Source organism: Gobius niger (assembly GCF_951799975.1).
Source record: "Gobius niger genome assembly, chromosome: 15".
Taxonomy (NCBI): Eukaryota; Metazoa; Chordata; class Actinopteri; order Gobiiformes; family Gobiidae; genus Gobius; species Gobius niger.
The window spans coordinates 19,566,015-19,583,513 of record NC_136866.1 but is presented as its reverse complement, the minus strand read 5'-3'; the positions used below and the strand labels follow the sequence as shown (position 1 = coordinate 19,583,513).

General features: G+C 43.4%; 1 protein-coding gene across 1 annotated transcript; it reads right to left on the bottom strand.

Moving 5' to 3' along the window:
* On the bottom strand, positions 1-10,615 carry efhc1 (EF-hand domain (C-terminal) containing 1). The gene is made up of 10 exons (XM_079572051.1): positions 10,459-10,615; positions 8,910-9,131; positions 7,232-7,519; positions 6,718-6,870; positions 6,040-6,235; positions 4,940-5,163; positions 4,016-4,153; positions 3,184-3,397; positions 1,376-1,522; positions 1-53 (listed from the first exon to the last, which is right to left on the bottom strand). The coding sequence occupies exons 1-10, from the start codon at positions 10,522-10,524 to the stop codon at positions 19-21; spliced, it is 1,683 nt and encodes a 560-aa protein (XP_079428177.1). The 5' UTR covers positions 10,525-10,615; the 3' UTR covers positions 1-18.
* Between the last annotated feature and the right edge of the window lie 6,884 nt (positions 10,616-17,499).

Here is a 17,499-nt window from a genome sequence, read left to right as displayed (position 1 = left end):
TTTTAATCACAGTTGTCGTCATGATGAGGGCTCTGTCACAGCATGTTCTTCATCTAAAAAGACAAAACAAAATAACATGGTCAAAGAGGTGCTTTGTATGACAGTTAAGTTTTTACAAATAATTAAATTTAGTGAAATCTTCAAAAATGGTCAGCGTCAGTATCCTACACTAGATGGATTGTCACAATATTAGATCAATATCAAGATATCCCTCAGAGAGGCTCGAGCTGATACAGATAGGCCAAATCCACTGGTGGTTTGGACCAATCGTGGTTGTATTGCCATGAGGGGGCGGGTTTTACAATAAGTAAAACAACTATGACGGAATAACGCAAGCTGCTGCTACACAAAAAACATTTTCATAATTATTTTATATTCTAGTAAAACAACATTTTAGCAATTTCTAAATGTGACCGTTTTAGTCAGTTTCATTAAAAAAAAGTAATTAAGTATTATCCTATCTTATCTTAGAGGCCTATTTCAACAAATGATTTTACGTGGAGAAGTACTGAAAATAAGTATTGTAAATGTGGATGATGGTTGACAGTCAGATTACTCCACAGTAGGCACTGGCAGAAGTGTCATGGAGAACATGACATGACTCTCCTCATCCTCTGATCATCGCTTAGAGGTTTTTATCTACAGCCGTGTGCACAGCAGTTGATCAACATGCTTTCTCTTCATACGCTACAGTATTTATCTGGAGGAAAATCTGTCCTGAGAAAAGATCAAAGTCCCAGTTTGATCCCGGTCAGATCAGGGAGCTATAGAGCGTATGATGTCATGTGACCTGGCGGCGCCGCTCCGTGTCTGGTGTAGTGATGTGTTCTCCGGCTCCACCCTCAAGCTCCCGCTGCAATGTCTGAGTCTGACAAAACACTTTCTCCTATTTTCGTCAGGTGCGTCATCGTGATATCACAGTCTTTGTGCAGAAAACAGCACTGTCCTGATGAAATCCCATTCAAAATTCCAGACTGAAAAATATTTTTTAAGGGATGACGGTGGATGATCAGCTCTGCGCTAACTAACTACTGACCAAAGAAGCTTTTATATATTTTCTGTTCATAACAATTCCAATAAAGCTTCAAATTATAATATGTTATGGTCAGAAGTCCCCTCATAGAAATAAAAAACAATACAAAAAACATTAGTTTCTATTAAAGGTAGACAAAGATAAACATAATCATGACCTATCGGTGTCATATGACGTAAACATGTTCAAATCAAATATTGGTTTCACTGACACAATAATAATGTTACAAACATTAGCAAAATCAAAGGGTTATTTATGTTTACATTTTTAGTTTGAGTTTTAAAGCTTATGTCCAATCAGAAAGCAGAATGAGCCCCGGTCAGACAGACAGCAGTGTGCTACCGTTTCTCGCCGTGGTGTCGGCGCCGTCCAGTCCAAACCTCCTCCTGAGAGAGTCTATGGTCTGAAGGGGGACCTGGCTCTGGATAGACTCCAGGTAGGTCAGCACGTAGCGGTCAGCATCGGTCAGCACAAAACGGTGGCTGAACACTGAAAATGAAGAGAAAGTCCGTGTCATTTCCCCTTACAAACATTTCTAAGAACGTGAATAATCAATTGTTCTAGTGCTATGTTTGAAGCTCAGCTGTGATTGGCTAAAACGAGGCGCGGCGATCCAATCAGGAGCAAATACTACACTTGTTCTTCATGATGTAAACCAGAGCCATTCATAGGTGATGGAAATAAGGCCTTTTATGTGGGGAACAATGACCTCGAGTTTGTTTCTTTTCTGGACACCATTTTATAAAGTTGGTTTCCAAATGGATTTTTAATCCCTTCTGTAGTTTTGAATAAAGTGGCAAATCTGTCAAAGTCAAAGTTTTGCCTTCTTTATTGGGGTTATTACTATTTATTTCAAACAAAGTCAATTTATAGACACATGCTCCTTCCTTAGCCAAATGTGAGGATTATTTTGTCACTTTATTTGCTGAAATAATATCTGTTATTTATGACCTGACCCTTTGATCTGACAAGGCTCTGGGCCCCCTGATTGGGAACCACTGGTCTGGCGGCTCCAGCTGCTGCCATGTGCATTGAACACTGTTCTCTCTTCAGTGCTGTGGGTTTGATCATTTGCTGAATGTCTCTCCTCGATCTTCAGCCCTCTTCACCCTGATCTGTTTGTCTAATAAAAGTCTAATGGTCAAATACAAGTTCCCAGTCTTGGAATTAGATTGAATTTAACCCTGTTGTTTCCAGAGTATGAGAAAAATCATTTTGAATGCTTTGTAATGACATTATAAAGCCCAAAGACTCGATTTTTAATGCTACTAACTGCAAACATTTAATTCATGAATGAGTGCAAACAAACAAATTTTGAGCAAAATTTGATGGAGATAAGTATTTATCTGAAGTTTGGGAGCAGGACCACACCTCACGCCCATTCTGGTCTCCATCATCATTCACTGCAGCAGGAAGGAAAAGACGGGAAAGCGAGCCGAACATTCATTATTTCCTCGCGCAAAAAAAGGAGTCGTCAAAGCGAGAGAAGTTCGGCCTGAGGCCGCCACACTCACACCACACCTGCTCCAAGACCACCTGTTTGAGCGGCTGTTTAGACCGTTAGATTCACACTGACCCAAAAGCCCCTTTAGGTGGAACTAACTACAGCCTGTGTGAAAACGTTTTTGTAAGTTGTGTTTCAGACTGAACTTTCCAACTACATCCCAATTCTTTACTGGGATTATAACACAATTGTCTGACTTAAAATATACTAGCCTTTAAAGTGACAGATAGATGAATATCTGTTGCAAGTAGTAATTATTGTTTTATTTCAGTGAAGCAGCAAAAGTTATTTTCTAATGAATGACAGGAAGTGACATAGATAGAGGTAACGTTCCATAGCAGCATGGGCGACAGTAGAGCAGGTCGTCTCATGATCGGAAGGCCAGGGGTTCGAATCCTTCACCCTCCTCGCCCCCCCCAGTGTCTGGGTACACTGGTGCATGACTGAGAGTGTGAATGTGTGAGTGATTCCTCGCTATAAAGCGCTTTGGACCTAATGTAGGTGGTTCCATTTACCATAGCAGTTTGACTCACTCAACATAACATAGTTGGCACGGCAACAACTTAAAATTGTTTGCCTCTCACTTCCTCAAACCCCAGAAGGACAAATACTGTAAATACTATTAATGATGAGGCTTGATGTTTACCCTCCACAGTGGAGCCGAGGGCCAGGTCTGCCGGGGTGTAGAACTGTGGGTTCTCGGCGCTGGACCCGGGTTTGGGGACACGCGTCTTCTTCAGGAACAACCCTCCCATGAAGCCGGTGTTGCGGGCGGACTTCTCGTAGATGCTGATCATGTCGTTAGTCAGGAAGTAGGACAAGACAAAGGAGCGGTCCTCGCCGATGGAGTTTGGCGACTCCTAAAACACATGTCATATATTTTACTACTACACACAGGAATAGGGCTGGGTACCATTACATTTACTTTATTGATACTTGGTTTTCCATTCTGATACCTGAAGGATACTTTTTCTGATACCTATACTAAAATATTTGTCATCTAGAACCAGAAAACAGAAAGATAATCTTTGGAAGATCTGCAAATTTTAAATATTGGCGTGAAAAATGTATTAGGGGAAAAAATAGAGGGGAAAAATGGGGAATAAATTGGGTGACAATTTGGAGGGAATGGGAAAATATTGATAATAAATAATGGCCAAAAATGAGGAAAAATGTAAAAAATGCAGCAAACATTGGGCTCCATTTTTTTTTATAGAGGAAAAAAAAACATTAATTTGGTGTTTATTTGGTATAATAAACAGCATCAAAACCTGGATCTAGACATATACGATTTCTTTTCCAGTATCTGCTTTCGATACTCTCATTTTTCCGGTTACAGTTGTACCTTTTTCACAATGCCATACTGGTATCAGTTAACAGTACCCAGCCCTACACAGGAGTTACTGCATCATTAAGCTCAATAAGAAGAGGCAGGTATTGAAACGTGTGACGTGTGAGGCGAGGCTCTGTGGTCTGACCAGCTTGGCTCTGTAGTGCAGCACTTCCTCGTTATTCAGCTGTTTGACCACGTTCCCCCTGGGCGGCTTTGGGACCAGGGTCAGGCAGTTCTGCAGCGAGTCCTCCAGCGTGCCGAAGCCATTGTAGGGGGGCACCGCCTGTAACCACATCACAGTCAGCGCTGGTCACCTTCTCAACACCTACGAAACTGGCTCTCCAGAGTAAAGACTGACCATAGGCACTGTATGGGATGGATTTTTTATTTTACAATTTAACGTAATATAGTCCAGTAGAGGTGTTATACGAGTTGCTGGGAGTAGAACACCCTTTTATAGTCATTCTTTTAAGTAGCCTGAAACCACTCATTCTGAATGTTGGAAGTCGGTCATATCAGAAGTGGTCAAAAGTACTTACACTACTTTTGTTCCTAAAGATACTATGGCACATTGAGTTTCCGCGCACATTTGATACACAAATGGGTTTGGGGATACGCTTCGAATACAAAATAAATACTTCAAATTTCAAAGAGAAAGTACAAATCTGTTTAAATAGGTGTTCTATATAGTGGAGGATAAAGGATTATATGTATCTTTTAATCATGTCACGTAATTCCTGTTACCAATATCATACATAAATCCAAGTATGTTTCTGTTCACACTTATTTAATCAATATTTACAAGAAATGTTTCAATGGGTCCAGCATGTGCCTTTGTGTTAGTTAGCAATAGCTTGACATTGGCAAATTAGTCTAATTTTGTCATTCCTGTTACCCATTCCTTATCCATTACATTTTGTACCCTTAAATATACAGTGGGGAAAAAAAGTATTTGGTCAGTTTCACATAGACATTCTATTGGATTTTGGTCAAATACTATATAGCAGTAGCTGGTAAAGTGGTAGTGCTGTGTGATTTGAATAGTGCAGTACGGTGTCTGCAGTGGGACCTTCTTCCTGTCCAAAGGCTCCTGGTCCTTGCTCCACTCCACTGGCCTCAGCTCCATGTCGGGGAACTCAGTCTGGTAGAAGTGTTTGGTGAAGCCATCACAGTCGCACAGCAGAATGTGTCGCCCCAGCAGGGTCACCTTCTGCCCCACCTGGAAGTCCTTAGGAGAGAGGTACTCCTCCACCTCATGTTTGGACATCTCCAGGACACACGAGGGGAAGCTGTCTGTGAGGATCAGGTTACACTCGTGATCAGAGTCAGAGCTTGACTGTTTTCAGAACTAATGCACTCAAATGAACACATGCATACAGCCCTGCACAGCCCGACATTTACACATTCAATAACAACAATCCCTCTCATTTGCTACTTTTAGCGGTTTAAATTAGATTTCTAATTCCACACCAGTGGAGGTCAGTGAAGCCAGTTTTGGCCGATTGCATTTGTTAAATCGTTAGATTTATCGTTAGATCTCCTATAGTCTCCCTGTCGCCGCACTAGGAGCGCTGTGATTGGCTGAGTGTTACCGGCTGGTCAACCGATCAGCTGGATATTAGAGAGATTTTCTACTGTGCTGTTGAGTTATTAAACTCTCAATTTGGCTTTATCCCTCGTGCTAATTTTGCCAAACGTGCTGTGCACGAGTCGGATAAATATAAAACAGACATAAACAGATATAAAAAGACGACTTACTGATAAAACAATTCACTCGTCACCACACAGAGTTTGAACGAGGACCGAGGCATTGTGTTACAATTTACTACTAAACGTACGCTACAAACATTATGTTCACGTGCACTGTGCAGCTGTCGGGCTCGGTCTGGGCTTCAGGTCGCCTCAGTGTAGAGGCTGCTCTGACCTGCCCCCAAACAGCGACAGTGCGTCGGGTTGGTGTGAACTTTAACCTCTTCACCCCCACCTCAACAGAGCACATTCCCTCCAGTTTGACTTCACCCAAATCTGAGCGCTTTAAAAAAAAAAAAATCAATGAAAACATGACAAAAACGCAACAAAAGAGCAATGAAAAAACTGAAAAACGTCCAAAAAGTGAGCTGGACTGGAGAAAATGCGCTGGGTTAAGAGAAGCCGATCTTAAAGCATTACCGACGACGTGTGCCTTGGTGGACTTGGGCAGCCGCAGCCTCCTCATGAGGATGGGGAAAGGGTCTCGTCCACTGTTGGACTCATGATCCGCCCTGACCTCCACGGTGTTGTCCGCCAGGTAATAGTGAATGGTCACGGGGTGAATTCCCCCGAGCAGGGTCATCGAGTCGTCCCACAGGCCGAAGAAACGCAGCACCTGCAGGGGCGGGCCGGCGGAGAGAGGAGTGTCAGTAGATTCAATGGAAACAGTAAAGCTCTTTTAACAGAACAAACTTTCACTTTGAATTCAGCCAAAGTTAAACCATCTATGTGCTATAGCTCTAATATTATTCTGAAGGATCAGTAAAACAAAAGCTTCATTAGACATTGAATGGAATGAAGTTTTAAATAATGTGAACTTTCCATTGAACTTTAAGGAGCGCTCGGGTGAATGGAATACTTGTGGTTCACTCGTGTCTAACTTTCCTCACACATTTGTAACATCACAATTCTTCACAGAGATCAATTTACAGACAACAACTTTCACAACTTGCAGTGTCTGCGTACACTGGTGTATGCATGAGAGTGTGAATGGGTGGGTAAAGTGCTTTGAGTGCCTAAAGCAGGTAGAAAGGTGCTATATAAATGTGACCACGTGTCCTCTCGCCCGAGGGGAGTGAGTGAGAGCTCGGTTCTCACCTTGCGGTCCATGGTCAGGAACTGGTTCATCTTGTCGTACTCGGACTGCGTGGTGAAGCAGGGCAAGGGTTTGGTGCGGTGCTTCTCATTGTACGGGTCTGAGGGCAGAGGCTCAGGCTCGTTCAGGACGATGCCTTCACTGGTCAAGAACTCCTGTGGGAAAAAACTGCATCAGGCAGTGGCCGGTGGCTCAGGGAATTCGGAGAGATTGTGGCAAAAAATCAGAAAAAAGAGACAAAGGTTCAGACCTGTCCCTTTGGCAGCAAATGTGAACGATGTGAGGCTCACAACGGTGTCATGCAACAAGTTTAGACAAATGGGGCAAACTTTCAGATCAAATTGGGGTAAAAACAACCAACGGCATCAAAACTGTATTTTCTGTTTTAGTACCCACTATCAATACTTTTATTTTTCATACCAGTGGAACTCTTTTCGATACTGTAATTGTTTAACGGTACTCCGCCCTGAACCAAACTCCAAGCATGTTTTTGAGGAGGAATCAGCATGATTAAACCTTGGTGAAGGCGTCGCAGTCGGTGATGTGGTACTTGACGCCGTACACCTCCAGGTCCGTGGCCACGTTGAGGTCGGTCCAGGTGTAGAAGGCGCCAAACTCGTTCTTGGGCAGACGTTGGCGCTTGATGCGTTTGCCCTGCGGTATCCCGGAGTTCTCCACGGCCGGCTCGATCAGGCACACGGTGTCGTCCTCCAGGTAGTAGTACAGCACCACGGGCCGGATCCGGAACTGCTCCTCCGGGGAGTAGAGGACGTCCTCCGTGAAGTAGCCGTAGAAACGCAGCACCTGGAAGAGTGCGAGAGGGGAGAGGGTTTACTCTAGAGGGCTGAAACAACTCATCCATTAATCCACAAATACCTGATTATTCAAATAGGTCCCAGCTATTTCAGGAATACATGAATTGTTTTCTGGTATACAAAAAATGACTTTGTTTTAAAGTGAGGGTCTGTAGAGTGCTGTTGGCATCACACGTTTGATATATATGATCTGTCTGTGTCTCAGAACAATGATCCAATCAGAACAAAGAATGAGCTCCACTCTTATTGTTGCCAGATCCTATTGTTTAAACCAGTTTGGAAAAAAACTGGGGGCACTCATGAGGTTCTTAGCTTTCAAATGAGGACTGGCCTGTTCATGGAAACTCGTTCTTGCGTTCATGTGCAGCTTTGAGCAACCCAAGTTCATTTTTTGTCTCTACACATTAAAGCCACACTACTTAACATCATAGAAATCACAGAAATGCCTTTAGCTCTGAGCATGTTCCTACAGATGTGCGCATGTTAGCCAACGGATCCCAGACCCAATTTACATTCTATCTTCATACAAATGAATAGTGAAGCCCGGCGTCCATACTAACCAATGGAGTTTTCTCTTTTTCATGTATCATTTCTGTGGTTCCTTTAGCATTAACGTATTATAAGATGAAGTTTAGTGGCCATTGGATGTGCATCTAACCCCACAAGTAGAAACTTGACTGAATTTGAGTTAGCATTTAGCTCAGGGGACACTTTTAGACAGTAATTTGTGTCTAAAGGTAAATCTCCAAAGGGTTAGTACATCAAATGATAAAATGATAATCTAACTTTGACCTAATTGTGGTCAACTGCTGAGAACATCTGGATCGTTCGTAATTTGCGATGGTGGCTAATGCTAATGGCTAATACATTGAGCTAACAGACTCTGAAAAATCTCCCGGCCATGCTGACATGCTAACTGTCATGGCATACATTAGGATCGAACACTGCTTCTCCTTTTTTTTCTATGTGTAACATTTCACCCCAAAAATGACATAAAATACAGGCCTTTTTTCATTCAAAGGATTTATATTGGTCAAGATAAAAACAACTAAATAATAATGATGAATGATTTATGGACAAAGGTTCAGACCCTTTGGCAGTGAATGTAAACGATGTGAGGCTCTTTCAAACGGTGTCATGGGACACCAAGTTTTAGTCAATCCTTTTGATTCTCATCTTTATTTAGTTTTGATTTGTCGACAAACATATCTGAAGATAGTTTCACTTAATTTTTTACCTAGACATCAAAACAAACGCCAACTACAGAGAGCCAGACATGGGGCTTCTCTGAGGTTTAGTAACTGCAGAGACTTGAGTTAATTGAGAACCAGCTTATATTCACTTTATTTCAATATTTATGTATTTGTTGTGTTTGGTACCTTCTTGTCCAGAGCCACATGTGCAGGTATGAAGTCCTCACACTGGCCCATGTCGTACGTCTCGTAGGAGGGCTCTGGGTCCTGCAGGGGCAGGTCATTGATCTCCTGGAGCCTCAGCTGGGCCGATATCAGGGGGCTCTGTCCGATGCCCACAGTGGGGCGGCGGGGCAGAGTGTAGCCGTTCCTGTACACCAGCGTCTGCGGCCGGTGGAACGCTGACTTCTGCCAGACATGACAACATAGCGTTTCACATTGAGTTATCCTTTAAACCTGCTAACCCTGTAGCTTAAACATCTACGGACGTGTTGCATATTAGTCTAGCAGGTCATATTCAAAATAAAATGTGCTGTATACAATGTTCACTGAACTTCAATCATGATTTTAAATGATATCAGATCAGTGATGTGACAAAAGGAGCGGCTGATGGATTTATTCTGGAGAATATCACCTTCTGGGGTCAAGGCAGATGGAGAGGATGATGTTTCGACTGCTGCACTCCCAGCTCACGTTAAAGAAGCAGACACAGTCCCTACATGAAAACTAGGCTCAAAACGTACCTCTTCGAATTAGCTTATGATCAGGTCAGTTAGGTAAAGCTCTGACCCACAGCCTGAAGTAAAGCTGCCTTAGGAGGAACACTGCTGTGGGAAGTACAGTACACAGAGTGCTATCCTCTTCTTCTTACTGCAGTCTTATTATGATACAATATTTCTATTCACATGGTGTCTCCTGCCCCACTCCCTTTGGAAGTGCCCCCGTTTCAGACGTTGGATCGTTGGTGTCCAAGGAGGAGCAGACGAACGGAGGAACCCCGCCTACAGGCATTGGACAAGAAGAACTGAAACTTCAACAAGGACTGGACGTTCTGCGATCTTGGCCCTCTCTCTCTGCTGAGGGACTCCCATCGGCCCTGGGTCTATAGCCTGTCCGTCCATGGGAGTGGATCTCTCCTTCTGTGGTTCTCCCCAAGGTTTCTCTTTTCTCCCCCTGGGTTTTTGACACCCACACGGCTTGTCACCACCTACTGCTGACACTATTTATGATTGCCTGGATACTTGATTTGCCTGAACTTTACATTGTCTTATTCACCTGTTTTGTTTTATTGTCTTAATGTTTGGTGCAGGCCTGTGAGGCAACTCCTGTTGTGATATTTTCCCCGAACTCTATATTATATTTTCACATTTAGTACTATCATGATAGCTATTGTTATACTACTTTTCATATTATTATTATTATTTTATTTTTTTTGCTTTTTTTTACAACTTGATCTTGCAAAGAAATAAAAAACTTTTCAAAGTTGTACCCTGTCAGTCAAAAATAATGAGCAAATTTTAATTTTAACTAGCTAGCTAATGTTACACTTAACCAGTTTAACCACTTGACTTGACTGAAGGAATGTGACATCAACAAACTAACAAAACTCACCTCACTTCACAAAATATGACAAGCTTATTAGATTTGTATTAACACATCATCACTCATATAAACACCGTGTTACTTAGCTAACAAAAGTTGCCTTGTTTTGCCTTGTTGTAGGCGCAGTCCTCACCGTTACGTCCTGAAACGTGTATCCAGGTAGAAAAGGCAAACCGTGGCTGTTCCAGTTCCACGACATCACTTCCTTTAGAAATATATCCTTCTCCTTCCAGACTAAACAAATCACAAGTACTACCACTTGTTTGTACTATTTTTCAGGTCAGTGCTGTCAGAGAGCACAGCTGCGGCGACTGAGGAGTTTAGTGGTTACCATGGAAACGTTACACAGTGGTTGCAGACAGTCGGCCTGCACTACGTTTGATGATAATAATAATAATAATAAAAACATTTAAAATATATATGTTAAAAACAGCAGATAAGGTAAAGCTTTAGAGATTTGTTAAGTTTTAAACATAAAAAGTGCTGAAAAGTGCACAATGAGCTCGCGCCATCAGGCCACTAGAGGGCGACAATGTCTATAACAAATATTCATTGAACTGTCTGATTTGTTTTGTGGAAGTATACTTGTTTATAAGGATGTAGCTACCTACTAATGCTGCAAATCAATCCTCTTGGCTTTTAAGACATAGCCAATAGCTCCTGCTTGTGATTTGTGTCTTTTCACACCGAAAGGTATCAAAGTGCTTTACAGATTACAACATTTAAAGAGGTGGTCTTATGCAAAATCACATTTTTCAAGCTTTAGCCCCACATCATGTTACTATGTCACTCCCTCATTAAAAACATGCCTTGGCACATTCACGTATATTTGAGTAATCTGTAAAAACTCTGAGCCATTTTAGGAATAAGTTTGCCTGAGTCCTCCCATGGATCTATTAGGAACGCCTCCACCTACTCGGAGACGCCTTCGACCTTTCGTCACCAGCCAAGTAACAACCACTGCTCCTCAGCAGAACACCCTCCCCGCAGTGTCTAGCCCTAAGATCAGGGCTGGACTGGCCATCGCAAATACAGTTCGACGTCATTCAGTGTCAGTGGCCTCAGTGGTGCCTCTCGGAGTGTCTGATGGCCGAAGCACAGTGCGTAATGCGGGTATGACAGGCGGCGGCACTGGGAGAGGAGTGAGGACGCAATGCATGTTGCCCCATTCGTAAAAATACCCCTAATTTAATGTGTTAAAGGCTGGAGTGCAGCTAGCTGAGAGTTAGGAGCGGCTATGGCACGAGCCGCTGAACTTGTCTCTCCGCACAGACAATCACAAGAAAGAAACATGGATTTAAGCATGATCGAGTTACAGCAACGAACCAATCAAGCAGGTTGCAAGGATGAACGGGGGGATATCTGTTTACAAAAAAGAAAAGCGGTTGTGGGTGAGTTTGGTGTTGCTAATTTTACTTTTCTTGTCGGAACTGCAACACGTTCTAAAGGTGCGTACACACCAAAAGCGTCCACGCCTCCAACTTCCATGTTAACCCTATGTAGAGGTGCTTCAACGCGCTCCGAAATGCAAGCAAAGCTATCCGCGCGTATTAAGCGTAGCAAACGCGAGCGGATGAGGAAAAACGCGTGTCAAAGCCAGGGAGAACAGCGCGGTGAGCGAACAGGGAGGCCCCGCCCACTGCTTCATGCACTCAAGTAATCCAAGCCACACGTGCGTTCATTTATGCCTTGTTAACCAATCAGGGATGCTGACTGGGCTCAGGCGTCACCTGTTACCTGCAACATGGAGGACAAGTTGATCGTTGCGGTAAAGGAACAGACAGAAATGGGGAGTGAGGTAATATCTTGTACTACCAAAACATTTTTTTGTGTGTCAACTTTAATGAACCTGCCCTGTGTAACCATGTGTAACCATCAAATACCACTTCATTTGCATTGCATGTTGGAAACATACTGTAACTGTAATATTGTAAAAAATATATAGATTTTTTCAGCGGAGGTGTGCAAAAATAAGTGGAAGAGTTTGAGGGACACCTCCTCCTTCTTTCAAGAAGGGGCCAACATGAGCCAGGAGCGCCTGTGTCCTAATGCGTGACAGCAGGTCATCGAACAGGGCCCGGGACTTTAAGGGCGCACTCACACTTGTCCATCCGAACCGCGCCCAAGCGCTGGAAGCCCCTTCAGCGCGGTTTGTTGTGTAGTGTGAGTACAATCAAACCATGCCCGAGTCGGAGTCGGTTCCGGACTTTGGCCCGCTTGGAGGAGGTGGGCCAGAGCGCGGCTCGGTTGCTCGTGTTTGCGCACACGCACGGATACAAGCGGCTGTTGTATGGGCGGGTGCATTTGTCACGTAAAACAGTGAGAAAAGGCTGTATTTATCAAACAGAGCAGCGGCTGCCTCGCTCTCGTCTCCCCGGCCCCCGACCGCTTCGCTCCCGGGCGGCTCCCCGGACCCCCGGCCACATACCGCTCGTCTCCCCGACTGCTCACTCCCGACGCCCTGGCCGCTTCACGCACGTCTCGGGCTGACTTTACGGGAGCGGCTGCGCTTCTCACGCCCTCTCTGCTACTGTACCCGGTTTGGCCGCAGGCTTTAGTGGGACAGATAAAACCTGCGGGTGCATTTATCGCTTGTGATTTCGGTGCGCGTTTGTGTTAAATGCTTTGTTGTAACGTAAAGCGTAGACTTCCAGGAGTTTGCCAACATAAAGCTGTTTAACCAGTGGCCGAAGCAGCAATGAATGACATAAACTGAGCGTCATATCTTCTGTTCTTGAAGCCTTTTTTGAAGGCTGTATGACTCCAAAGAAATGCTCAGAGGCGGCCTGTGCCTATATCTGCTCCACACCCCAGCCTCAGCTGAGCGGGACAGAGGGACTCGCACTTCTCTATTTCTCTACTTTATTAAAATGGACTATTATATTCACCATAGCCCTTTTTGTTAAACTGTAGTAAAATACAAAGAAAAGTGGAGTGAAGAGATTTGACAGGGGCTCATAGCAGACATTATTTCACGCAGCTGTTTAGGTTTTTTTTTTCTTCCGCATTATGTTGCGCTGCTGCTGCACATGCAATTCCTCGTGCTCGGCCATGGCTCGGTTCGTTTGTGTAGGTGTGAGCCGGGCCGTTTGTGGCATCCAGGCCTTTCCTCAAACGAGCAGAGTGGCAGGTTCGGATGTCAAGTGTGAGTGCGCCCTGAGTCAACAGACACGCCTCCTATGTATGACGCTTGCAAAACTTCACGCGCCAGCAAACAGGCGTTTGTCACGAGTGTGAAGTATGTGAAGCGGCGTTGTTTGGCGTCCAACGAGAGGCAGATGGGGCGTGGACGCACGTTTGGTGTGTACGCACCTTTATTCTGAGGTTACAAAAATGTTGTAGGCTATTACAGTGCAAGATCTACAAGGCAAATAATATGTTTTAAAGTAGAGTAATCAGTAGGCTAGTTATGAGCGAAACAAGCCGCTTGTTGCCCCATTATCCGCGCGTACAGGCCGCTCTGTGCCAAGCGGTGAAGAGAGAGGCGGGGCGCGTGTTCACTACTTATATCAATAATGGAAAGCTGCAGACCCGGAGCCGAGACAAATCTACCGTAAAAAGCGAATCCACCGTGATAGTGCGCCCTCTGCTGGCAAAGACAGATATACAATGGTTTTTAGCTCATGTTTTTGTCATCTGGTGCCTGGGACATGGCCTTGTTTTTTGCGTTTGCTGTGTTTTTGTTGCTGCACCTTTAAATTCATGTGTTTTTAGTTTTGTGTACCTGGCCTGTCACCACGGCAACCTTGTGACCACGCTGGGGGAGTTGAAATATTTTTAACCACACTGGTTTTTGTTTAAAAGCCCAAAAATTGGAAGCATTTTCAGAACATTGACTGGCTCCAGCACCTGTCAGTCAAGCTCTGGAGTTCTGTGGAGGCTCCGCCCACCCTGCAAGCACAGGACTTCCCGCCTTTTTGCCCTTTTAAGGAAAAGGCTGCGTAGGAGTAGACAGAGCGGCCATTAAGGTTCACACACGACCCGGGAACCTTCACAATGAATGAGGCTGAATGAGACCCGCTCATCTTTATTATATTATATCTATGCCAAACGCACAGCCGTATGATAGACTATGACCATTTACAGCCAGTCCCAATGCAGAGAAAGTTCACCTTATCAGGTTTATGTTCTTGGTAGTTGTTGTAGTGAATGCAATGGCGATGAGGAGCTGTCTGGAAAATAAAAGTGTGAGAGGTGTGCGCAGGAGGGGAAAGTTGCAATAAAGAGCTGAAGAGCCAAAAGGTAGCCTGTTGGGGCAAAATTGGACCAGCGCCATAAAAAGGGACACCAGACACATTAGTACATAGTGTATAATCTCTATAGGGATTACACACTATGGGGGTCATTAAGGCTTTAGTGAAATAAATGCAGACCGGTCATTTTCAACAGTTTAATTCAGGCAGTCATGTTTTGGTCTCACTGTACCAGCACTTAAACACGTCAGAATCCCATTCAAACGGAAAACAACCATATGCACTTTGCTTTAAATAAAACATTTTACAAGACCTTTAGAATACGCGCTGGACCATCACCCCTCAGTCAGTCACACCCCGAAAACAGCTTTATGAAACAATAGCTTATACCACTAAGGCCACATGATTAAGGCAAAGCGTCTTCTTTAGATACAGCGTTAGCGTCTTTGTAACAACAGCGGAGTTTAAATACGTGGCAGAGAGTTGGGGAATAATAAATTAAACTGACTTAAGTGAGGTCAGCTGAATGAGTTTCCTCCTCTGATGTGTGTTTGAAACTGTTCAGATTTAGGGCTGGGTACCGTTACATTTTTATACCGGTACTTTAAAGATACTTGGTTTTTGATACGGATACCTGAACGATACTTTTTCCGATACCGATAAATTTACAATATCGGGTTCATCTCCACTGTCAAGAAATGTGTGGAAAAATGGGGGAATTATGGGGAGTGTGTGTGTGGGGGGATAGGGAAAATATTAGTAATAAAAAGAGTTAAAAAAAATTAGCAAAAATAAAATTAAAAAAATTAAAAAAAATAAATGGGGAAAACATTAGGCAATTTATAAAAAAAAACAGGGGGGGGGGGGCATTTATGAGCTGCAACAACCAAGTCACTTCCTATAATGCTAATGCAACAGCATCAAAACTTGGGTCTAAGTATATATATTTTTCGGTACCTGCTTTCGATAATTTCAATTGTTCAATACCGATAGTACCTAAGCTTTTTTCCCGATGCTAAACTGGTAGCGTTTAACGGTACCCAGCTCTATTTATGTATAACACAATCTTTTATTGATGCATTCCATTCAGAAATGTGTCATCATGAAATCATGTTCGATCCATCCTTTGTCCAGTTAAAGCCAGAGTAAAACTATCCTCATTTCCTTTAAAGGGGGGGTATTATGCAAAATCCACCTAGGAACGCCTCCACCTCCTGGAGACGCCTCCGAGCTTTCGTCCCCACTGATGCCACAGACAGCATGTGGAGGGGGCGTGTCGGAAAGAGTCAGAGGTTCTTAAAGAGACAGAGGCCTATTTCAAGACATTCGCTACAGCCATTTTGAGAGAGCAATTTTACACAAGGCAGTTATTCTAATTTACTGCATTTACAGACCAACAGAAGGTTTGGTCATCATTGTAGTGTGCTATAGACTGGTGCTATGTGATTGAAAAAAGCAGAATACGCCCTCTTTAAGGTTAAGAGCAAGTGTCAGCAAAATGGACACAGAGATACAGAGTCCAAACATTCAGGACCAAAATATGTGCAATGGTTAAAACCATCTCACATAAAGGCATGTTGTATATAAACAGTGTTATGTAACTCAAATTCCTCCATGGTAAAGCTTTCATGAAGTATCAGGAGCTGAAAATGGGGCAATAAAATTAAAAAAAGGTCTAAAATGATTGTGAGTGAACAGTGGTGGTGCTAAATGACTATAACGTTTGATACCAATGTAGATCAATATACTTCAATAGGTGGTGGTCACCTACTGTTGCAATGCGCTTCAGGTAAGTTGCCCGTGTAAATACACACACAGCAAGGGGTTAGTCAAGTGATGATGGCATCGCTCTCTGACCAGATCCAATGGAACTTTAGCCCTATTCACTATAATGGGATTTAGCTGATTTGAACCTGCTGTAGAGCTGCTTTTTCTCCAGTTTGGCCTTACCCAAATCTAAAAGCTTCTCGTAACAAAATTGTGAGAAATACACGACAAAAAAGCTTCAAAAATGTGGCGACAATGTGACAAAAAAGTCTTAGCTTTCAAATGAGGCGTTCCACTGTTGCTCTCCAGTCGAGAAGCTTTTAGATTTGGGTAAAGCCGAACTGGAGAAAATGCATTCGGTGGAAATGGGAAATGGGGAAAAAAGAAATGTTTAAAAAATGGAATAAATGGTTGGGCAAAACATTGGGCAAATAATGTGAAAAATAAATAAATATAAAATACAGGAAAAAATGAATGAAATAACTATGACACTCCCTATAATCCAACTGCATCAAAACTTGGATCTAAAGAATTTTCGATACCAGTAGAACCTCAACCTTTTACCGACACCAGCCTGGTATGGTTTAACGGTACCCAGCTCTATGTAACTGACCTCGTGTCCTCTTTGAGGCGGACTCCACAGAAGTTGACCTGTTGACGGCTGTTGAAATGTGAAACGGGCGATCCCCTTTTTAGGAAGCAAAAACATCAAGCAAACACAAACACTACTGCGTCCCTGAGGTGCCGGACAACGGTCGCCAAGTATAAAAATATCTCATAATGAGCACGAAAATACACGATCAAACTATTAAATATCATAAAATAGACTTTGATAAACGGGCCGAGATGATTCCCATATATTTACTTTTTTGGTTCGAGTTAAGGCAGTGTGGATTTACAGTATAGAAAAGATTGTCTTTACAAAGTCCATGGACGACGTGTTGGCGGATCCTCGTCGTCCACTCTGAATACTGGAGGGCGTCCGTTATGAGCTGCCTGTTTCCTCCTGTAGCTCCTCAGCCGATGTGTCGACTCCGTAGCATATATTCCCCTTTCAAAAGGTCTGTCAAAGCCATAGCAAAGCAGCAAAGGGCTTTCCCAAGCACTTTATTAGCATGTCCCAGAAAGGCAGGCTCACCGGGTTCAAGTTCAAGCTTATTTCTACTCCACAGGGCTGTAGCTTAGTCGGTTCGACCCCATAATAAAATCCGTCT

What these genes read in the sequence shown, in the direction of transcription:
- efhc1 (XM_079572051.1), bottom strand. Translation starts at nt 10,524, where the DNA reads ATGTCGTGGAACTGGAACAGCCACGGTTTGCCTTTTCTACCTGGATAC. An exon ending in CACCAAGGCACACGTCGTCG is followed by an intron (nt 5,164 to 6,039) that starts GTAATGCTTTAA and finishes TGATCCTCACAG; the next exon opens with ACAGCTTCCCCTCGTGTGTC. An exon ending in CCTCGGCTCCACTGTGGAGG is followed by an intron (nt 1,523 to 3,183) that starts GTAAACATCAAG and finishes CTTCATTTTCAG; the next exon opens with TGTTCAGCCACCGTTTTGTG.